Below are 23,708 nucleotides of genomic sequence, written 5' to 3'. Positions count from 1 at the left end.
TGGATATTTTACAAACAACAAACCCGCACAGTCTTCCACTCACTCTGAATCCTTCCGTAAACCCAAACAGAATCCCCACTGCGTGGCAGGCCCTATGCTGGGAGCTGAACATCCAAGAGAAGAGAACACGGTCTTTGAGCTAGAAGCTCACGGTGTGGATGGCAGATGGAGGTAAAGGACCACTTCAGTGGAGAGAAGAGGGGCTCCTGTCACATCCTCAGGATTGGCCCAATGACGCCTTCTAATCAGATTACTGGGCCAGCCTCCGGAGCAGGTAGTGAACTCCCAGGGAAACCCCCAAATACACCCCTCCCTTCACCTGTCTCCATGCCTGTCTTTCATTAGTCTTCATTTTGAAATAAGGGACCATCCCTTGGTTGAATGCCAGTAGTCCTAGGAGACGTGGGTCATCATTAGACATGCCCAAACCACTTTCCTAACAGAACTTTACAGTTTATAAAACATTTCTCCGTTTATTATCTGGTGGTAGGGCAGGCAGTTTTGTCCCTGCTTTAAATATGAGAAAGTTAAAAAATCAGCCTGCGGCCTCGAAGCTCAAAGGTCACAGAGCTGGGACTTGACTGAACGCAGGTCTTCGGAGTCCAAGTCTGGAGCTCAGCGAAACCAGCCAGCATCATCACTACCTTTTAGTACCTAAGGCTTAAGTTACTTTCTTATCAAAAGTAGATATTTAGAGGTTCTGTTGGAGAAAGAGACTTCAGTATAGTGTTAACCTCCTACTCTGCCTTCTTCAGAAAGTCCCATGGAAGAAGGGGCTGAGAGTTTTCATGTCCTTCAAGACTCGAAGCAGAGATTGCCTGTTCCATGAGCAGGGGGGACGGTCAGGGTGTCAGGAAACAGCCAGTAATAACGGCCAGTTCCTGGGTGCTTACCATGTGCCCGGCAGCTACATCACCTAGGCCTCCTGGCTCCCACCTGTGTCACTGCAGACCCTCCCACTGCCATTATTCAGGGATTTCTCTCCATGAAGAGGGATAACCTCAGGAAAAAGCCCTCTCATGTTCTTCATTAAGATGTACTACAAAAAAAAAAAAAAAAAAAAAAAAAAGATGTACTACCCGCCCACAAGTCCCTGTGGGAATTACCTTGTCACCTCCGTGGATGCTGTGGCTGTGTTCAAACACTGCTTCTCTGCCCAGGATGGGAAGGGGCCTCAAACCCCCTGACACCGTGAGTAAACCCTTCCCCAACTCTGCATTTCTTTGGTCTCCTATGCCTCTGAGCCACTGAGTGTCACACATCACCTGGGGAGAACAGGTCCTTCCGTTTATGGCTCTAACCTCTGCCCTACAGGGGCTGAGAATTACTTCCTGAAATCAAGCAGGGTCAGACTCCTCATACACCTTCCACTGTCCCTGTGTCCCCATTTCATTCCCAGGCCCCATGCAACAGGCTCAATCCTTCCCTTTCAGTCCAAAGCCATAAAAACTAATTGAGGAAGTAGAGAATCTAAGCCCCACGATCAACTGATCACTGCTGGGCAGTTCTAGAAAAATGACAGCTCATACGGGAGGCCATACGGGAGAAGGTTCTAACCCTAAAGTCTTAAAAAGTCCCCCATGGTAACAATAGCTGTCATTGAGTCCTCACATGCTTATCTAATTAGGCCTCACAAAATCTCTTTGGAATAAGTACTCTTACTGCCCTCAATTTAGATAAGAGAATGGGAGTTTAGAAGGTCATGGGCTGAGGTCACACTCTCCGTGATAGGCAGTGAGGAGATGGGCCCCATCTCTCTGACCCCAGAACCTGAACTCTGAATCCTAATGCAACACTGAGTCCCACCCCTGGCTGTGTTCAAAGGCTAACATTTCTTGTGACTCAGTTGCTCTGAGAAACAATGCCAATGGTGAGTTTAAGTATTGGGTGTGTGGGTGGGAGGGAGAAGGAAAAGGTGTTAATTTTCCATCTGCAGTTCAGACTGCTCATTAAGTGACAGAGGTGTCACCCACCAGGCCCCTTATCTTTGCCATCCACCTTCTAAAGAGTGAGGGCCTATGATTTCCTCAGAGCGAAGAGCCATCCTTTACACACTTAAAACCCCCGGGGACAATGGGACTTTTACAAGTCACCAAAGGAGCATCTGGCCTATGGAAGTCTCCTGTCATTTCCCCCAATTTCCCCCCAAAATGCCCTCAACATCCGATTGAGTATTGTATGATAGGAGAATGTTCCAGAAATTGGTTTTTTAATTCAAACATGCTTCACGGGGGCCAAGCTGATACAACTGTATAGGGACCTGATCTGTCTGGGCCCCTCATTCCTGTGTCTGGATCACACAGATGTCCTCAGCAGTAATGGCTTGTGGATTCTAACCCCTTAGAACACTGAATTCCTCCTGAGCCTCACTGCTTATATTAGTTCTACATAAATTGAAAATTAAGCAATTATTTGACATAGCCAAAGTCAGAGCCCTAAAGTTAGGATGATAGCCAGGTGGTGGTGGTAACTATAATGTTATCTTTGCCCCGAAAGACAAGGGCACTAGTAGCTCACATCCATCTGGTGTTCCCTGTGTGCCAGGCACTGGGACCACTGCATCAGCAGCGCCTGGAATTGGTTAGAAATGCAAAATCGCAGGCCCCATCTTACACTTACTGAAGCAGGACCCCTGAGGTTGGACTCCAGCAATCTGTTTGAATAAGCTGTCTGGGTGATGCTGGGGCATTCTCAAGTTTGAGAACCCTGCCTTCCTTCACTGAATCCTCACAGTGCCTGTGGGAGGTACAGGAATTATTAGGCAATGCTGCTCCCATTTTACAGAGAAGGAACCTAAGTCTCAAGAACACTGAGTCACCTGTTCAAAGTCAGTAGTAACCCCAGGATTGGAATGCAGGTCATTCTGCTACCCCAGTCACCGCTTCTCTTAACATGTGCTTCTTTACTGGTGAAAAGGAAGCCTGAGATTCAGGGAGACAAATGGCTATTCCCCTGGAAACCAATTAAAGGTAGCTTCAGTCCAGGGTCAAGAAAGAAATTAACATCTATTGCACATCAGTTCTGTGCAAGTCACTCTACATAACCATCTTATCTCCTTTAATTCTCACCAAAGCCCACGCCAAGTAGACATCCAAAAATCAGATCTGGTAGGGTAAGCAACTTGTCCAGTCTCTCACAGCTAAGCACATGGCAGCATAAAATTTGAATTCTTCTCTAAATTCCTCACTGCATATACACGTGTCCTCGTGGCAAAAAGACCAGAAAACCAGGGATGAATGGATAGCAGCAGCAAATGAGGTCACCTGCTCCAGGGGTGAAAAACGACCTCGACAGCAATTGTGGGGCTTTCACAGCCTCACCAGTCACCCCAGTCGGCTCCTCCCTCCCCACCCTTCTTCCTCTCTCAAAAACCACCAACTTTTCCCTTTTCCTTGGAAGACAGGGAAGTCAAGTTCTTACCAAACTGAACATGTTCAGTCTCTTCCCATTAATTGAGTATTCACCTACTTTTTCGGGGAAACAAGGCCCTTGTGGGTAATGATACCAGGAAGGGGATGGATTGCCAGTTGGAACCCTAGCAATATTCACTGAGGATTATCATAATGTTATGGATGCCTTAACCAACTCCCCACACAGAACACAAACACACCCTCGAAACTGGCTTGGAATTTACCAGCAACCTTCCAAGTCCATGGCTTAATTAACTTGCCCGCTGTGTATGGCATTGTCATGAAATATCTCTAAAATCAAGCAATGTGGGAAAGTATAAAACCTAAATATGTTTTAATAGTAACTAGAGTTTGTCAGCCATCATTTTGTAGAGCTTTTAAAAAATAAGTTGCTGCTTTCCACTTAAAAATACAGCATTCCCCCCCCCCCTTGTTAATAGAATCAATGAATTATAAAATGAAAACTCTGGATGAAAATATTTGTTTACATAAATATATAAAACAGCCCCAAAACTCCCTAGCTTAAAACCTGCTGTTGCCCTGGCCAGTTTGGCTCAGTACATAGAGCATTGGCCTACAGACCAGAGTCCCAGGTTCAATTCCAGTCAAAGGCACATACTTTGGTTGCAGGCTCCTCCCTGGCCCGGGGCCTTGGTTGGGGCTCATGCAGGAGGCAACCAATTGATGTGTTTCTCTGACATGGATGTTTCTCTCTGTCTTTCCCTCTCTCTTCCATTCTCGGTAAAAATCAATGAAATAATATGCTCCGTTGCGGATTAACAACAACAACAAAAACTGTTGTTGTTGACGCTCAGGCTCTTTGAGGACGGAGCCCAGGTGCCCCTGCCTGCTCTACCAAGCACCTGTGGTCAGGTGGCAGCCTGCACTCCAGCCCCAACGCCTGCCCCTCCCTGCCACACACACTCAGTGTCCAGGCTCTGCAGAGTACAGACAGTTCCCAGAAAGTCCCAGGTCCTCTCCCGCCTTCATTCCTTTCTTTGCACCCGTGTGTCTCTCAGCCTGGAATTCCCCCTCCATTTCTTTACCAGGCTAACTCCTCCTGATCATCCCTCAAAACTCACCTCCTCAGGAGTCTTCCCTGACTTCTGGTGGGGTCTCCCGAGGCACCGTGTGCGGGCCTCATCACACTCCTTTTCATACTATTTTGTGAGAGTCTGTTTACTTAGGGTCACCTCCAAAGCCAGGAACACACTGAACGTATCTGTGTCATCAGGGTCTAACACAGGACCAGGCACACAGTAAGCACTCAAAACACTGTTGCTGCATGAGTGAATAAATGAATGATGATCACATATTCATTTTCCCACAAGCTCAGGGTACACCATGGAAATGAGATATATGATAGTTCTTTCCCAACACCCTTAAAATGTTGCTTCCAGTCCTGGCCCATATGCTCAGTTGGTTGGAGCATCCTCCCGCACACAGACAGGTCATGGGTTCGATTGTCAGTCAGGCCACGTATGATATCCTGTCAGGACGGGTGTGGGAGGCAACTGATCATGTTTCACTTTCACATCCATGTTTCTCTCTATCTCTCTTCCTTCCTCTCTCTCTAAAATCAATAAAAGCATGTCCTCAGGTGAGGATTTAAAAAAATAATAAAATATAACACTGCTTCCTTTCCCCAGGGACCCATATGATCCAGCATGGCCAGAAATAGCTCCAGGCTGCAGAAACCCTAATCCAGAACATCATCTGCATGAGCCCGTGGTGTCCACCAAACTCACGGTTCCTGAGATGAGTAACAACCGGAGCGAGGCCCAAATCCTGAAACCAGGTCCAGTCTAAATGGGCGGGAAATTCACTTGGTTCAGACCTTCCTGCATAAGGCCAGTGCAAGTAGGTTTGGGTATTTTTTAATTATAAAAGCAGTGGACAGAAAGCCCTCTGCTCTTAAGCTGACGGGAGGGGGGGGAGGGAGGCTGCTGCATCGTTAGTTCCAGAGTCACCTGAACCCCGAAGACAGGCGGCCCCGCACCCTGCGCGCTCCAGTCCCCCACACCGGACCACGGAACCCCAAAGCCGCGGAACCTACCCTGCCCGGCGTCGCAGGGGACCCGGAGCAGCTGGGAGCTGCAGGCACTTCCGCCTGCGCAGATTTTTGGCATTTTCCAGGCCCAGGGCCGGGCCAGCGGTGCCCACACTCCAGAGAGAATAAAACCATGTGCCAACTTGAAGAGGAAGTTCTGGTTCACTCTGAACGGAAGAAAATGTTGTTGTGTGGCCCAAGTATGGAGCGCAGACCCCCACGGGGGACAAAAGACCCATGAGTCTGTGACCTCAGGAGCTGGGGACCTACCTGCTCTGGATACCTCTCAGACACCGATGCCCAGAAAACATTCTGGATAAGTTACTCAGTGACACGGTCTTGGCCCCATCCCAGATGGGGGCCCTCGAGCCTGGCTGTGGCCCCTGAGCACCTCTTCAGCTTCTGCTGAGCCCCAACTTAGTCACCCCTGCTCTCTGTGCAAACTAGGAGCCCCCTGATCACCCACTGAGGTGCCGGGGAAGGTTAAGTGCCAGCGCGGGTGGGAGATGCCGAGGCTGCGCTCTGGGTCCACTTACAGTCTTTCAATCTCCCCCTTCACATCGCTGCTGCAGCTGCAGGGACAGGGAGGCTGGGGTGACTGCCTTTTACCGGGACCACCAAGTATTCCAGCAGAGTGTCTGCCTAGTGGGGTCAGAATCAGGGGGCAGGACAACGCCCAGGGCATGACAGTGCTTTCCGGGGTGTAAGGTACGGGGAGGGGCGGGTGTGGGACTAGCTGTGGAGGGAGAAGCAGTGGCTCTGAGCCCAGGGTTGGAACACTGCTGCAGGGACTGGTCGTGGGCGAGGAGCTCCTCCCTGACAGTGGTCATGGGCCCCATGGTGAGGTCACCAAGGACAAGAAAGGACTCGGGTTGCACCGGGGCCCTTGGTGGCAGATCTGATCATCTTCGCCAAAGGAAGTGATAGTTACTATTCTACACCCTCTGGGGGAGTTGTGGCCCCAGGACCAGCGGTGGATCAAGTGGCTCTTGACAATCAAGATTGTTCCCACGTGCCTCAGGGCCCTGCTGACTGGCCGGTTAGGGTGCCTCCTCACTGGAGAACAGTGTGGACGTGTACATTTCCAACAGCCACCCACTTTCCTTCACCTGGGACCGGTAAAAGGCCAACCTCCAGGATCTGGTCCACGATGTGGATTTCCAGGTCACTCGCCCTCATTCCTTATGGGTGTAGGCCCCTCACCTCTCACCTCACCTCCACCAATAAACTGGTATGCGCCACGGTCAAGAACACAGCAACCTCAAACATAAACCAATGTACAGTATAGACCAGTGATGGTGAACCTTTTGAGCTTGGCGTGTCAGCATTTTGAAAAACCCTAACTTAACTCTGGTGCCGTGTCATGTAGAGAAATTTTTTGATCTTTGCAACCATAGTAAAACAAAGACTTATATTTTTGATATTTATTTTATATATTTAAATGCCATTTAACAAAGAAAAATCAACCAAAAAAATGAGTTCGTGTGTCACCTCTGACACGCATGTCATAGGTTCGCCATCACTGGTATAGACACTGTAAGACCACACTCTGATATTGGCCATAATATGATTCTCCAGAGATAACTACTGCTAAGCGTATTGATATGCAATGAGCCTGCAAGACAAGTCCAGTTCATAGATGAACAAATAAAATACATTTTTAAAAATATTTTTATTAGTTTCCACAAAATAAAGATCAAACGATTCATATAAGAAATATTTTCATGAGCTTTGAAGGTGACACACAAGTAAATAGACTATCACAAAGGAGCATAAAAAATATTGTGATTTACAGCTTTTCTTGGAAAATCCAAAGATCTGCCACCCCATTAGCAATGATGAGCTGAAGCTGAGTGATTGATGCCAGTTGCTGTCACATAGGGTGTTCTCTCAAGGTTGTCATAGTCCCTACCTGACCCAGTTATAAAACCAGTCTGGTCCCCACATGCATTTGAGTTGGCAATCATTGATGTCTATCCTTACAAATCCCTTCCATGGGTATTATCAGCACTGCCTACAATCTCCTCTTTTCCATTATATCCATGTTAATACATACAACTATACCTATGTATTCCTCTGTATGACTACATTATGGTATATATAAAACCAATCCCTTTCTGATGGATATTTAGGTTAGCTTCATTTATCTTCAAATACAAACAATATAACAGTAAAAGCCCTTTTATATACTTCGTGTGCATTCCTCTCACAGACTAAATGTGAAAGTACTGAGTAAATGGGAATATACATTTAATATTTCAATAGACAATGCTAGTGTTGGTTAAGAGCCCAAGTCATTTTTAGCCCTAACTAAGGGGCAAGGCGTGGTTGAGGTTCGAGAGTGGCATCAAGAAATGAACTGTCCATTATTTGAGCCCTCTTCTTCAACAACCATACTCCTATCCTAGTCCACCCATAGCTGATTACCACAAGATAACATCGCAGATGAAGAGCTAGACCTAGCAGGACAAATATATTTCAAAATTCTGGCTGAAAAATTAACTCAGTCATAAATTTGGTACAAAAACAAAATGAGATAACAATTCCAGTTATATTTATGGGATTCTACTTTTGTTATTAAAAAACAAAGGAATTTTATCCAAATATATTTACTAGTCTTTCTTTAGTTTTTTGGCATTTCTCGTTATTTTATACTCCCTCCCTTTCTCTTCCAGGTATATTTTTCTTTCTGTTTCTTGTAGATTAACCTGATGTTACTGTGTGAAGGCTGCTTATGTTTCTGAGGTTTGGGTTCTACTGAATGGAACTAAAGATGAAAATCTGGGATCAAAATTGCAATAAGGTATTGAGTAAAATAGACTCCTGTTTATATAATAAATGCAGCAAATGATTAAGAGTGTAGACTGCTTTGGCTTAAGTCCTGACTTCTCCAGGCACTAGCTGGAGCAAAACATAACCTCTCTAAGCCTCTATCTCCTCATCTGTTAAGATGAGGGTAATAATAAGGTTATAGTTCTTTGCACAGAGTATGACACAAAATAAAGTTAATTGCTGTTACTTTTTCTAACATAATAGCCAACCCTACCCACTTTTAAAGTTCTACAGGATGCTGCAATGCCCAAGACCACATAAACCTTTGGGCAGCTAGTCTGTGAGTTGATAGTTATAAAATGGCTGAATCAGAATGAATAAGTCCTTCAGGAAAAGAAGCCAGTAGTTGGGCTCAGTTTTAAACTGTACTTTAGATGCAATACAATCTGTATATATAAAAGCCTAAGCGATCAGCTGACTGGTCAACCAGCCAACCAGCCGGTAGCTATGACGTGCACTAACCACCAGGGGGCAGATGCTCAATGCAGTAGCTGCCAAGTGACAGCAACTTTGCAGAGTGCCCTCTCACACTCGGGGACCCTTCAGGGGATGTTGGACTGCTGGTTTCAGCCTGATCCCCGCAGGCCAGGCCAAGGAACCCCACCTACTGGAGGGACCCCACTCACTCCACAGATGACCTTTGAGCCTTGGTGCTGCCCCTGGTGCAGCTGGCCAGGGAGGGACTGCGAGAGGTTGGCTCCAGGGCATGTCTGGCACGTCTCGCCCAGTCCCACCCCACTGGCCACCTTCTAATCAATGTGCGTGAATCCGTGCACCAGGCCTCTAGTAGTAATAAGAGGCCTGGTAGAAGCTTTTGGCTAACCTTTACTGAGCACTTACTCTGTGTCACAGTCTTTGAATAATTTTATATGCACCTTCTCGGTGTAGGCTCACAATAATCCTATGGAGTAAGTGCTATTACTAGTATTATCATTCCCATTTTACAGATGAACAAGTACAGAGTGTCTCATCAACTTGATCTAGGTCACACTCTTATTTGCTAAAATGGCACAGGCCTTCTGACCCCAGAGCTTATGGTCTCAACCACTATAGTAATTTAGAAACAATGGCAGAAAGAGGTCAACTACAGCTAGGACAAAAAGAGGAATTCAGATATTGCCAACCCGTATCTTTCAAGCAACTTCTATGCACTAGACACTGTTCTAAGTGCTACCAACATGTATTAGAAAGTGTATTCTTTATGGCAAGCCAAGAAGTACATATTACTGGTAGTGCTTTTATGGGTGGGACTTAGAGCTATTGAGCACCCACAGCTGCAGTGCTGTTAGTGGTAAAGGTGAGTCTCCAAAGGATGTCCACAATTCCAAGACCCAAGTTTTCTCCCTAGGAATGCAGTAAGAATTAGAACACAAATGAGTTATCCTCATCACTCAGCAAACAGTTATCAAGTACTGTACTTACTTGTGTCAGGCACCAATGAACAACACAGATATGGCACAGAGATTATGTGGAAGAGAGAGACAATGTATAAGGACAAGTGAGTGAACACATATAACATTATATAATTAATATATAATTAGCACCATTACAGAGCCCCCAAAATGTTCCATTGATTTGACAAGTTCATTTACAGTTAGTTTTAAGAAAATAAATCTAATTCCTAAAAATAAAGGAGGAAGACATTTGTTTCTCATGTATTTCATATGATCTTAGAAGACCTACCTATGAAGAGGGACTCCTGGCACTAATCAGGGTATTTAAGGAATTACTGAGTTTTGCAACGTCCTCACCTGTGATCAAAAGTACAAGATTGTGGTTACCAAATAGCCTAGGCAAATTTTCAGCTTTTGCACAGACTTGCCCTGAGTTTAAGAAGAATTAAGGTTGTATCCTGCTCCTGGTTTTGAATCAAAACATTTACTGATTTCATCAGAAAGGACACAGTAAAGAAAGAGGAAGAAGACCGGTTAGGAGAAAAGTGACTGATCACAGCCCTTTTCTTTTGGAAGGCACAGTATCTTTTACGGATTAACATCTACTTATAGCAGTTTCAGAGCTTTGCAACTTAGTTTTCTTTTCAGTGGATGTATTTTCAATTGTAATGCATAGGCTATTAGTGTTACAGGATATAACTCCTCCTTTGTCAATGTTTTATTCAACCTATAATAAGCTATTTTTATCTTTGAAATTTTCTTACACCAATAAGATCTTTATTGTAGAAAAATTCCAAATACACATGAGCAAAGTGAAAAAAAATAAAATCAGCTAATAAGTCTAGGGGTCAGAAATAACTGTTGCTAAAATTTTGGCATGCATTTTTCTAGTCTCAATATTATATATCTATGTATCATTCCTAAATAACCTGGGCTCATATGGTTTGTAAGTTTCTATATTCACTTAATTGTGAATGTCCCTCATGTTATTAAATATACATCTCCTCTATAATTTTTAATAGTGTATTTAATATATATATACACATATACACACACACACACACAGTGGGGCTAAAGTGGGTTTACAGTTGTAAGTACACGAAACAGTTTATTCTTATGTTATTATTTATTATTTATTGTATTATTTTCCATATGAAAACTGTAAACCTACTTTTGCCCCACCCTGCATATAACTCACCATTTATCTACCCACTCCCATATTGTTGGACATTAAGGATTTTTCACACTTTTCACTATTGTAAGTAATCATATGAGGAACATACTTGGCTGTATATCTGTTAATTCGTATAAATTTCTAGGAGTGGTGTTTCAGGGTAAGGATATATTTATAAGGCTTTGGCTATACATATATTTTACTGGTTTCTTTTTCTTTTTACTTATTATTTCAAAATAATTACAGACTCACAAGAAGTTGCAAAAATGGTACAGAGACGTCCCTTGCACCTTTCCCCAATCTTTCCTCAATGATAACATTTATAATGCATTATCCTATATAATAAAAGGGCAATATGCAAATAGACCAAACGGCAGAACAACCGTTTGCTATGATGCACACTGAAGACCAGGGGGCAGACATTCAATGCAGAAGCTGCCCCCTGGTGGTCAGTGCACTGCCACAGCGGGCACGCCTCTCAGCCAGAAGCCAGGCTGACAGTTGGCGAGCGCAGCAGTGGTGGCAGAAGCTTCTCTTGCCTCAGTGGCAGCTTTAAGGATGTCCAACTGCCGGCTTTGGGACATCCCGTGAGAGCTCCTGGACTGCAAGAGGGTGCAGGCTGAGCTGAGGGACCCCCCCCCACCACCACCCCAGTGCACAAATGTTGTGCACTGGGCCTCTAGTATAACTATAATACATTATAAGTAGAAAATTGACAGTGGCACAATAACCAGACTACAAACTTTACTTGGGTTTGACCAGCTGAATTATTTTTTAATATTAATAGGATGATAAGATGCATTCTTACTTTTCTACTTTCCCCTCTCATATTCACTTTAGAACTTCCTTCTAATCTTCTGTAGAGGAGGGAATACAACTGTATTTACTAGACTGCTGTCTTTATTGAAAATCAAGAGGAAGAAATGCAAGTAAGAACCTCTCACCAAAACCTCTCCACCAGTTCTGGAGCAGAAAATGGGTTGGTTCTTCCTTCCTTTTGATTCTTCGCAGACATCCCACTTCCTTTGTGAACAGTTTCCCAAAGCCGGGGGTATCCAAACACAAAATGAAGAACACGGAGTTGCACAATAAGAAAGTTCCTCATTTCTCCTCCACTCCTCTGATTACATCATGGAGAAAGCCTCATCTTAGGACTAGTCTTTAATGCCCTTCTAACATTTGCTAACCATCCCTTTGTAACAAATTGCTTAGGCCTCGAGTTCAGGTCTAAGCAGGTAGTAGAATTTAACTAGAATTCAATGGCATTTTACTATTTTAATTAAGTGTGCATTTACTTTCTGCCTTCAAATTGCAGCAAATTAAACTAGTGTTCCATTTACTGATGCACATCTGCCCGGATACAATTTTGTAAGAACACAATTTATTCATTTATAAACCAATTCAAAATCATTGATTAAGCATCACTGCCTGCCAGTCACTGTGGTAACTATGAGGGACAGAGCAGTGGCAAGACACATGAGAGCCTTGCTCTCTTAGAGCTTACAGTCTGTTTGGGGGAAGCCAAGCATTAAATAAATTACTATAACTTAGTTACTGAATTACAATTGTGACACCTGTTATGAAGGAGAAGGGTTGGATTATAAACTAGTCATGAGAATCAAGAAAGGCTTCCCTGCTCAACTGGCGTGGCGCAGTGGTTGAGTGTCAACCTATAAACCAGGAGGTCATGTTTCGATTCCCAGTCAGGGCTCATGCCCGGGTAGCAGGCTCAATCCCCAGTGGGAGGCGGGGGCGGGGGGGGGGGGCGGGGGTGTGCAGGAGGCAGCCAATCAATGATTCTCTCTCATCACGGATGTTTCTATCTCTCCCTCTCCCTTCCTCTCTGAAATCAGTAAAAATAAATTTTAAAAAAGAAAAGCTTCCCTGAGAAAGTGGCATTTAAGCTAAAATTTGGAGGGGAGGGGATGAAGAAAATGAAGGTGTGGTGAGGGGAGTGCCCAGAAGAGAGGAGGAGAAAGAGTATAACTGGAAAGTATATTGCACACAGAAAGAAAAACATAAACAAAAACCCTGTGCCAGAGAAGCATAAACGGCCCTGAGTAAAGAGAGCAAGCCAGTGGAACTGGAGTGAGTGGGTGAGTAGCAGGGAGATGTGGGGTAAGTGAAGGCAGGAGAGGTAGGCCTGTTAGGTGAGAAGAAGGATCTAGATGTTATCCTATGGTCAATGGGAACCCACAGAAGGGGAACAATAGGATCAGCTTTGCCTTTTTTAAAAAACATAAATCAAGATACATCTGTAAATACAAGCAGCAGAAGCTCATAAACGTCACACACGTATTTTTTTTTTAAGCACAGTGTGTAATCACTACATAACAGTGCAAATATAAACAGGAGTGTTGATGGGGTGGGAGCAGCGGGGTGGTGGACCGAGCTGGAGTCTGGGAAGGCATGCGTAAGTCGCCTGTTTGTTTCTGAGGACTAATGTTCATCTGATTTGACGCCAAGGAAGCATTTGGATAAGCCAGGATAAAATCCCCATTTAAAACACGCCCCCTTCTTCAGAAGCTTCAAAAGAAAATTTCTCAAATTTCCACCAAGACGAACCTCACATGTGGGTGGTGTTGGGGACCACCCACAAGGTGTGATCTGCGAAGTGCTGGAAGACCACTCCTGTTCGGTGTAAACTCTCTCCTCCAGTGGTGCCTAAGATGCTACCATCACGACTCTGTTCTGCCGAATCTTCCTTCAGTTACCAAGTATGCTAGCCCAGAGCAGCGCCCTGGGTCCATCCTGCCTTCCTGGGACAGAATGCGTTGTTTCTGTTTTCTCAGGGATGGGAGGTTTTGAAGCTCTTTCAGACCACTAACCACAGAGAGCATGGAGGGGCCAGGAGACTGGGCAGGGTCCAGAGAGTGACTGTCAAAGGAGCCCAAGTTCCTTTGATGTCATCCCTTCGTTTGGGGCTGGCCCTGTGATCAGCTGGTGTGTACGCTATGGACATAGGTATAAATGTGTGTGCATTTATACAGCACAGGTATATGGATATGCTTAGGGCATGTTCATGACTTTATAACATGGGAAGCAATCATGGGAAGCAATACAGGTCCTGGGATTGGACCCACCTGGGTTCAGATCACAAGCTCTGTAACCCTAGGAAAGTCACGGGACCTATCTTATGGGGCGGTTGGGAAGATGTAGAGATAATCTGTTTGAAGTCCTGGCACTGGTCCATGGCATACAGCAAGTGCCACACAAAAGTTACTGTTAGGGTTATGTGTGTGCTTGTCCCTGTGCAAGCATACGTGTGCATGTGCATGTAGGTGCAGATTTGGGCATCTAAGGGAGTGTGTTTAAGAACAAGAGAGGAAAGGAGGGAGAATGTTGCCCACCTGTGCCCACAGCAGTTCAGGCACCAGAGCAGACCTGTGTGGGGGGAGAGGGGGCGGGGGGGGGGGCAGCCCCCAGAGAAAAGAGCTCAGCTTTGCCCAGTGGGAAATGAGGAGGAACAGCAAAGGGCCTCAGCCTGCCAGAGGCTTCCTGATGTGCACAGGATCTATAAAAGTGGAGAGATGAGAGAATGTTGAAGCTCAAAAAAACCCTCTATAAAAGGAGATTTTTTTTTTTAAAGGAGTTAAAAATGGTCTCTAAAATTGACACGTATCCAAATTAGGCCTCTAATTTGCTCCAACCTGAAGCTCTCCCCTATCTTGAGCTTCATTTATATTTCCTTTTTCAAAACTGATTTGGAAGAACTTTGAAAAATGTGAACCACTACAATCTGTTCTCTGGCCTCCTGTTCCCCTCTTAAGATTTGCCCAAGGAGTTGTATCTGCTTTCTGCATCATAAAGATAGGCCGGCCTGTGTTGAGAGAGAAGACCAGGAAAAAGCAACACCCAGTTTTTAGTCCAGGTTCTGCCCTTAACTCACTGGGCAACTTCAAGGAATCTCTTGATCTCTCTGAGTGAGGCTGCTTCCTCTGCAAAAGGCGTTGACTGGTCAATTTGGATGATTATCTTTTGACTTCCTGACATAGCAGAGGAAGGTTAGCTCCCTTCAAATATCTCTCCTCCCCTTAAAGCTGTATCACCATGCGACATCGCAGTTAAGAGTGCAGACCACCTGCCTCCTGCTAGCTGCGACTCCTGGGATGAGCTGTTTATTCTCTCTGTGTCTTAGTTTTGCCCTCTGTAAAAGAGGGTAAAGAAGAGAGTAGTGTATCATCGAGTTGTTAAAAGGATGAAATGAGTTGATAGAAGTGAAATATTTAGAGCAGTGCTCGGCACAGGTAAGGACTACTCTAGTTTTGAGTAATGTTATTATTATTTACTTTATGAAATAACTTTAATTTTACATGAAACAATGTCATTGATAAATCAAAAAATAAAAGTATAAGCATTATTTGGGCTATGAAAAGTCTCTAGGGGGTCGAGGGAGAGCTGGGACCATTGCTTTTGCTTTTTTAAAACCCAATTGTGCTTTGATTTTTGAAGGATGTGTATGTACTACCACGACGCTTTTTTTTTTTTTTTTTAATTTAAAGAGATTGAACAAAAAGATCACGGAAGTCCCTCTCAAATCTCTAAATTCAAGAACTGGCTACAATTATTAAGAAGCAGTACTTTTTGGGTGTCCGGCTTATCTCTGTTATGAAAGCTACCATCCATATGTTTGGCCTTTTCAAGAACTTCTTATAAAGGTTTTAAATAAGCACAATCACCTTCTCGTGTTTATAACTGAACGTGTTTCCACTTCTTGGACAGGAGAGAAACTGAGAAAGGTGAAAACATAAACTGTAAATACTCGGCCTTCGGGGCTGATCTAGACTTTGCCCCTTAGAATCTTTTCCCAGAAATTGACTCAGTTACAGAAAGGAAGGATCAGTGGCAGAGAGCGAACTCAAAGAAAACCTGCTGCCGGCCGCCCAGCGGTGAAAGGGTTAACTGGGCTGGGCAAGGCGATCCCTTGATATGAGTAAGACTCAGAGTTGTTAAAGTTTTCAAAGCAGAGGCAGCGGCTGGCAGCGTGGCTCCTGGCTCCGGGAAAAGCGAGTTGGAGGGAGCCTGACAGAGCAGACCGAGGATCAGGATCCAGCTGAGCTAAACTCAGCTGGGGTTACAAGCTCAAGGTTAGTGGCTGCCGCACACCTCCCCAGCGCTGACATCTTTGGAGAATTGTCTGGGAAGGCGAGGCGCCATCTCTCATCCTGGTGTGTCAGGTCTGCTCTGCTTCCTAGAGCGGCCCCCACCCCACCCCCACCCCCGCCCTCCTGCCCAACCTCCCGGCTGCTGCCTTCACCCAAGCCTCAGCAACCGCAACAGCAACTGTGAGGGTCGGCTGACCTATTCCCAGGAGGCTTTTCTAAAGGAAACTTTCTGGAAAACACACACACACCTGTATACTCTGCTCCGTCTTGTTATTTACGCAATCCAGAATTGCTATCTGCTTCAGTTGAAACTGAGAACAACTGTCAAAGTAACTAAACAGGCTGCTTGACTTTATCTTGTGGGCGGAATACTGCCTCTGAGGCTATGGTCTCTGTCTTTGAAAACCGGTTTCTAGTCACTTTTCTTGTACCTTTGCTAGAACAAAGTGCAGGGGGGAGATGCACTGTGAAGGAAATATTTCTGCATCTGCATGAGCTTCAGATGAACGTATCCACGTAACCTTCACTTACCTGCATGTGCTGCAGATGATACACTTAAACCTCGGGGAGGGAGGACAGGGAGATAGTAGCAGCTCCACACACACTGCATTCTGAGGGTGCTCTGAATGACAGCTGAGACTGCCCGTCTGGAGGGGTAAAGGACCCCCTTCGAGCCTGGCTGGGAGAGGGCATGGGGGTGCCACTTCCTAGGCCAGTGTTGTCTCCGTGCTCTTGCCTTGCACATGGGAGGCAGTGAGTAAGTTGTCACTGAGCTGAATGCTCCCTCGGATTCTCCAGCAGCAGGAGTCAGTCTTGTACCTGCCAGCACTGAATCAGAATGAGTCACTGAAACTTGGGTGCTGGCACAAAGTGCTCGCAAACTGCCTGGTGAGACACTGCCTCCATGTAGGTGGAACCTCTCTCTCTCTGAGCACTCACATTTCTCCTCTCTTCCTCTCTCCCTCAAACAGGCAGGAGTTTGGACGCTCTCAAGAGCTCGTCTCTGTTCCCCTGGCTCGGCTGACCCTACCATGTGGACTCTGCCCCTCCGGGTCAGGACTAGAGTTTTAAAATAAGATGGATGATTTGACGTTACTTGATCTCCTGGAGTGCCCCGTGTGCTTGGAAAAGCTCGATGTCACAGCCAAAGTCCTCCCTTGCCAGCACACCTTCTGCAAACCATGTCTCCAGAGGATCTCCAAGGCCCACAAGGGGCTGCGCTGCCCCGAATGCAGAACCCTGGTGTTTGGCAGCATCGAGGCGCTGCCCGCCAACCTGCTGCTCGTGCGCCTTCTGGACGGCGTGCGCTCGGGGCCGAGCTCTGGGAGAGGGGGCTCCTTCCGCAGGCCTGGCGTGCTGGCCTTGCAGGACGGCAAGAAGAGCAGGACTCACCCCAGAGGTCTGCAGGCCAGCCCGTTCCGACTCGTGCCCAACATCAGAATCCACATGGATGGGGTAAGGAAGATCTCCTTTGTTCATTTCATGTCCACCTAGAGGTTGGTTTTGTGTGTGCCAGCAGTTAGGGTTTATCGCTTTCAGTTACGTTTTAAAAGCGGTGCCGCCAGGATTCCTGAGACATAAGTTTCTGTGGGCAGTGATCCTTCGACTGAAATTTGGTGGGATCCTGACCTATCTAATCCTTCCTGTGATTCTTAGAATTGTGAAAGCTTCCCAGTTCCTTGGGCAGAGGGTAGTAGAATAAGGAAAGCCTCCTTGATTATATTGTTGGTCTTTCACTTCTGTCCTGAGGCCAACCCAGTGCCTGGAAAAGGCACGAAGGATGGGAAAGAGAGGGGAAAACAAATCCAACTGCTTGTTGCTTTGGGGAATCTCTGAGAAGTTTCCAAATGTCAGGTTCTGTTTGCATGCTACCCAAATCCATCTTTCCGGCCCCACCCCCACCCGGCCATAAAGTGCTATTATGACAGTGTTCATTCACAATCCATTCAAAGCTATCAAGACTCTTGCCGCCCGGAGGTGGTGCAGGAGGGAGCGTCTGTGTGGGTGGACTGGCTGACAGGAAGGCTGGGGCGTACAATGGATGTGTCTTACTTTACAAAATGAACAAAACACATAAAACGCACGTCAGTGGCTGCAGTATAAAAGCAAACGGAGCCAGGAGAGCCGTGCAGGACATGACCCAAGGATGCTTTTGGTGTTTGGACAGTGCGATCGCTCTGTCCAGCCGGGCAGGCGCATCCCGGGGACTTTGTGCGACCTGGCTGGGAGCCTTGTTGGGGGAAGCTGTGCTAGGGGCACATCTCTCGAGAAGGATGTGGTCCTTGCCAGTCGAGCAGGACAATTTGCACTGTCACCCCAGCAGTCAGTGCGCCAGAGTGGACTTGGCAAGTTGTGGCCTGAGTCGCTGGCATACTTAGAAAGTCAAAGCTGCGTGCTGTGATGTCTTACCTAAAGCGAGCTTTCATTCTGGCCGCAGAGTCCCAGGACTCCCCGTGGGGAAGAGTAGCAGTGGGAGGGAGTGTCTTCCCGATTCCTCCCCAGCCGAGAGCCAGGCTAGTGCTGTGCATTCAAACAGTTTTCTAAACTATTTCTTGTAACAGCTCACCCCTCCTTTGCTTCGCTGCCTTCAAGCCCCCAGGCAGTAGGAGAGTGTGGGAACATTCAAAAGTGTGAGCGGGAAGAAGCGGGCATTGGCTTGAATTCATCACTGCAGACTTTTCATCGCCACTGTGCCTGTGTGTGTGAAACACATTCCAGAAGAGGGCCTGGCACCCTTCTCGGAGGCTCCCCACTAGGCCTAGAATCCACGGGCTTGGGAAAGGCGGGGTGGGGGGTGGTTTATGGAGAATCTCATAGAGGATGGGCTCTATCTCCAGCGGCAAAACTCCCTTTGAATTCCTAAGACGCAGCAACCTCTCCCCTCCCCCACGCTGCAGAGTCGGACTTGCCTCTTGGCAGAACGTCATTACTCACTAAGAACATGTTGCCAGACTGGGAGGAGGCAGGTCCCTTATCGCCGCTGAATGTGTTTGTTCATGTTTTTGTCTTTTTCCGTGTGGCTATATTGCTAAGAAAAGGTAGCAACGGACGGATCCACAGCTGCCAAGTTGTTGTGCCCTAGAGGATTCCAGGCCCCTCCTGGCAGAGGGAGTTGTGGGGATCAGGGCTGGTCCTACGTAAGAGACAGCCGCTAAGATACTGCATGTCCCTGGAACTCTTTCACAGGGACTTGTAACATCGGAGCAAGGGGCCAGTGACAGCCCCTCCCCCGCGTCTCACCAGACCAAGTCCTGCCCGTGAGGCTGAAACAAGGAACCAAGCCCTTTCAGCAAGGACCTGGTTTCCTAAGGATGCCAGTGAGCAGGGCTGGCAGCCACCCCATCCGCGCCTTTTCTTCGTTTTCTTGAGCCTGCCTTTCCTACCTTTGCCACACCTCATCCCTGTAGCCTCTCTCAGTAGGGACATGAACAGACTCATTCCTGGATGTAACGATGGCTGTCATTCTGCAACCTGTTCTCCCAAAATACAGCTTTCTTTCCTGTATGTGTGAGAAGAGCCTTGCCTCCCTCAGTTCAGAGACCTGAGGATGGCCGGGGCTGCCCCACTCTGTTCTGAGAGTCAGCAGAGTGGGCTTGCATCCTCACCCAGGAGACTCACCCTCTGGCCTCAGTTTACCCAATCTAGTCTCAGCAATTAATAACACTCACTACCCACCTGCTTCCACATACTCAGATCACCTTAGAAAACATTCGTTATGGAATGCATATGCATGACATGAAATGCAAAGCATCGTTTTTATCATTAATTTAAACTTGCTGTATGACTTCAGGGCAAGCCACTTAAGTTTGCTGGGTCTCAATTTAAATTTCTGTAAAATAGGAAAATGCATTGTAAAAACAGAGAGCTATCCCTAGACCTAACTAATTAGTGTGTACCAAGCACTTTGAGATCCTTAGATGAAAGGCATTTGGAAGATCGTTATCATAGTAAACATTATTATTGACTGTCTATTGTGCCCTGCTGTGCATGAGGCATTCTACAAAACACAGAAGGAGTGATAGCCCTTGCTGGAGAGCATCGTAAGTGTTGTTATTGAAGTTGAGTCCATGATGAGTCCAGACCAGGGTGATACTAAGTATAAAGTGCCTCCTCTACGGGGACATAAATGACCTGTTGTCACAGGGTACCACTTTGTAAAACACCTCTTCCAGAAGCCCTCATGTCAGCCAGTACTCTGAAGGAGCAAGTTTCACTTCCTCTCCGTGAGCTCTCAAGTCCAAAGTCTTCCCTGCTCACTCTAGTGAACATAGGCTCCTCTGATGAACAAGCTCATCAAGATCTTTTGGTGTGGTGCTCCTTGTGCCAGCCAGCATGCGAGGGTGGAACCAGCAGTCCCACTTCACGGTGCCAGCCCAAGACAGAAAAAACGGCCCATTGTGCCTACCTGTCTGAAACCCTCCCAAGCCTATTGTGTAAAAAGGAAACTTGAGAAATGGCTGTAGGTTTCTACAGCATGCAATTATTTCAGACCAGCAGGTAAGATCAACAGACTCCTGGCAGGCCCGTGACTGGAAACCCCATTGGTTCCTATTCCTTCCCAGGCTGCCATCAAGGTCCTTTGCAAGCCTTTGAGAAGATTTTGGGATCCTGAGTAGCTGATGTCTCTTCCTCCTCACTCTGATACCCTTTAATAGTATTTCTGAATTAAGATGGGCAAGAAGGCGATGAAGTGAAGTGTTTGCAAGCTTAGGTTTGAAAATACCAGTATTCAAATCTTGCTTCTTCTCCTCAATAGTATAATTTCAGTGAGTCACATAAACCTCAGGGCCTCCAATTCTCCATCTGTAAATTGGAGGTAATAGTAATACCTGCTTCAGAGTGTTGTTGTGAGAAATAAATGAGATGATTCATGTCACTTAGCTCTTAGCACAGTGACTGGCTCAGATTAAGTGCTCCATAAGTGTAACCTGTTGTTATTGAAGTGACTCAACACTTTCCACTCTAAATTACACGCCCTCTTTCACCCCTTAAGTGTTAACTAGGTGTCTTCCGGAGATGGTTCTTGGTACCCTGACTTCTGGCTTGTTTTGTCTCCAAATGATCCATGGCCATGAATCAGGTGTTTGATTCTTCCCGCATGTGCTGACTTGCCAGCTCTCTTCCAAGACCCTTTAGGAGCTAGGAGTTGATTCTAGGAGGACACTTGCCAGCTAACATCACTTCTGCAAACAGCAAGCTCAAAGGAACACCATATGCAGGGCAAGACCCTGGTCCACTTCCCAGCATCACCCATTCTTCATTAATTTCCATCTTTCCTTTCCCCTGCTTCCCACTACCCACAACACAACGGTTGCCGCCCTGGGTCTGGCAGGGCCGGACTTTCTCCCTTCTTTGTTGAGCAGCATGCCAACCACACACATTCCTGTCTCACTTGCCCTACCTCAGCGAGAACACACCTGCCACCTCCAGCACACAGACCAGGTGACTGTCTCCCAGAAACTTTTTCAGCTGGTGTTGCAAGCAACCGAGGGGGAAAATGAGGTCAGAGAACACATGGGGGAATTGGGGCTGGTAGAAACCAGAAGGAAACCAGCCCCCATTTCTGAGTCTCAGCTGCTGTGTCCGGCAGCAAAGCCGTGACACAGACAGTGGTTTTTGCTACATTTGCAAAGGGACTGAAACCATCCCAAGCCCCTACAAACATCACAAACATCAGGCAGGTGCCACCTGGGTCAGCGGGGACCACATGGGGCAGATGGAGAGAGACAAAGGCAGGGACTGGGGCTGAGAATTCAGGAGATGGAGATGGCTCTCCAGCTTCACACACATTTGCAAACCTTTGGAATGATCACATGGCCCCATATTGGCTCTGCCCCCAAAATCTCTTGACATACCTCCTTGCTAGTTACAACTCCCTCCCTTTAATTCCTTACTGTAGTGTTTAAAGATTGTGGTCAAATGGAGCAGGGTCTGTGCTGGGATTCAATTATTTGTTAGCTGTGAGGCCTTAGGCAAGTCACTTAACCTCTCTGACCATCAATTTCCATTTTTGTATAATGGAAATAACAATAGCATACATATATCATAAGGCTATTATAAGATTAAAATGAGATAATGTATGTAAAAAGCTTAGTACAAATGCCTGGTACATAATAGATGCTAATAAATGTTAGTAACAGCAAATAACAATAATAATAGAGGAGGAAGTCTGCTGGCATTGGATCTGGAGTTCTTTGCACCCACATATAAACATGCAGATATTGCCATTAAAATTTTAAGGAAAGGGAATAGCAAAAGTAAAGGGAGTTCTCAAAAAGACAAAACTGTAGTGATGGGAAACTGTGGTTTTCAGTGGTTGCCAGGGGTTATGGGTTAGGAGAGGATGTGACTCTATAAAGGGACAGCATCAGGGAGATGAAACTATTCTGTATCTTATTTGTGGTGGCAGCTAAATGAGTCTATATATGTGTTAAAATTCATAGAAATATATACCACAGGGGAAAAGTCCATTTTACTGTATGATAGATAATGTTTAAAATAGTTTTTAAAAGGGAGCTCATGAACATTTCCTTTCGTCTCTGCCTGATTTTCACCTAGCCCACTGATTTCCTTCCATCTCTGTGGGTGTTGGACCAATGCTATTTCTGAGAAGGACTTCGCCATCATTTACATGGTCAGGGTCATCCCTGTATGTGGGCTCCTTTCTGTGTTAGCAAGCCATTCTGTTACCTGCTTCAGCTTTCCCATCAGTTAAAGGTGTCTGGCCAAACAGTGGACAAACAAAACAGCTCGTTCCCCAGGGAATGGCCTAGTCAGATGAGGAAGGCAGGAGGTTCTCCTTGCTCAACCTCAATTATCCACCATTTGCAACTGGGGGCATGTCACCTCAGGCATTAGGCAACACATATTTTTTGTGTTGTTTTCACTTCCTCTTATAAAAGGTTGCATGCCACATGTCCCTTCATACTCTAAAGAGATTATGGAATGAGGGAAAGTGCTTGTTTCACCCTTGACTGGAGAAGAGCATCCTCATCCAGCCCTTCCAGATGCCATTGCATAGCTTTGGGCTTAGCTGGGACCAGCTCAAATACAGCTCTCTCCAGTGTCTTCATCTTCTCTCTTTCTCTCTCATTTTATTCATGCTTACATATTAGACCTGCCTTTCACAAGTGTATACTGTACACTACTAATGGATGTTCCATAGAGCTCCAGGGTCAAGAATAAAACAGACTTAAATATAACTATTACTTTTTGCCCCAGGACTTTTCAGAACTTTTAGCATGACTTGTGAATGTGTAAGCCAGTGATGGCGAACCTTTTGAGCTCGGCGTGTCAGCATTTTGAAAAACCCTAACTTAACTCTGGTGCCGTGTCACATATAGAAATTTTTTGATATTTGAAACCATAGTAAAACAAAGACTTATATTTTTGATATTTATTTTATATATTTAAATGCCATTTAACAAAGAAAAATCAACCAAAAAAATGAGTTCATGTGTCACCTCTGACACGCGTGTCATAGGTTCGCCATCACTGGTCTAAGCGGTAAATTATAATAAGAAATGTTTCCCAAATTTCTATGGCAGCGGCACCCTTGTCCGCCCTTTTATTAACACCTGGAGTAATATTAATTGTCCCTGGAACAAACTTTGGGAAATGTTGTCTCATACTAATGCAGAGATAGCTGAGCCCCAAAGAGAACTCCTATTGTAGTTACAGATACTGACTCATTCCAAGAAGAGGTTTCGGTAAGTTCCTGTCATTAGAAGATATTTTTGGAAA

General features: G+C 45.9%; 2 protein-coding genes across 18 annotated transcripts in view; one reads left to right on the top strand and one right to left on the bottom strand.

The window, feature by feature from the left end:
- The window catches only part of GRXCR2 (glutaredoxin and cysteine rich domain containing 2), a 51,826-nt gene extending 34,799 nt beyond the window's left edge, over positions 1-17,027 (bottom strand). Inside the window, 2 exon segments of the mRNA XM_036312048.1 lie at positions 16,497-16,635; positions 16,638-17,027. Of these exon segments, the coding sequence (XP_036167941.1) occupies positions 16,497-16,635; positions 16,638-16,998 (500 nt within the window). The 5' untranslated portion in view covers positions 16,999-17,027.
- Positions 17,006-23,708, top strand: part of SH3RF2 (SH3 domain containing ring finger 2) — a 124,266-nt gene continuing 117,563 nt past the window's right edge. For all 17 annotated transcript variants that reach the window (XR_004968077.1, XR_004968085.1, XR_004968083.1 and 14 more), the window contains exon 1: positions 17,006-17,420. Coding sequence is in view for 6 of the 17 variants with exons in the window: in XM_036312041.1 (XP_036167934.1) it covers positions 17,043-17,420 (378 nt within the window). In the remaining 11 variants the exon portion in view is untranslated. The remainder of the gene's footprint in view (positions 17,421-23,708) is intronic.

Source organism: Myotis myotis, unplaced genomic scaffold (assembly GCF_014108235.1).
Source record: "Myotis myotis isolate mMyoMyo1 unplaced genomic scaffold, mMyoMyo1.p scaffold_m19_p_6, whole genome shotgun sequence".
NCBI classification, from domain to species: domain Eukaryota; kingdom Metazoa; phylum Chordata; class Mammalia; order Chiroptera; family Vespertilionidae; genus Myotis; species Myotis myotis.
Note: the sequence above shows the minus strand (reverse complement) of the source record. Positions and strands in the feature narration are given on the sequence as shown.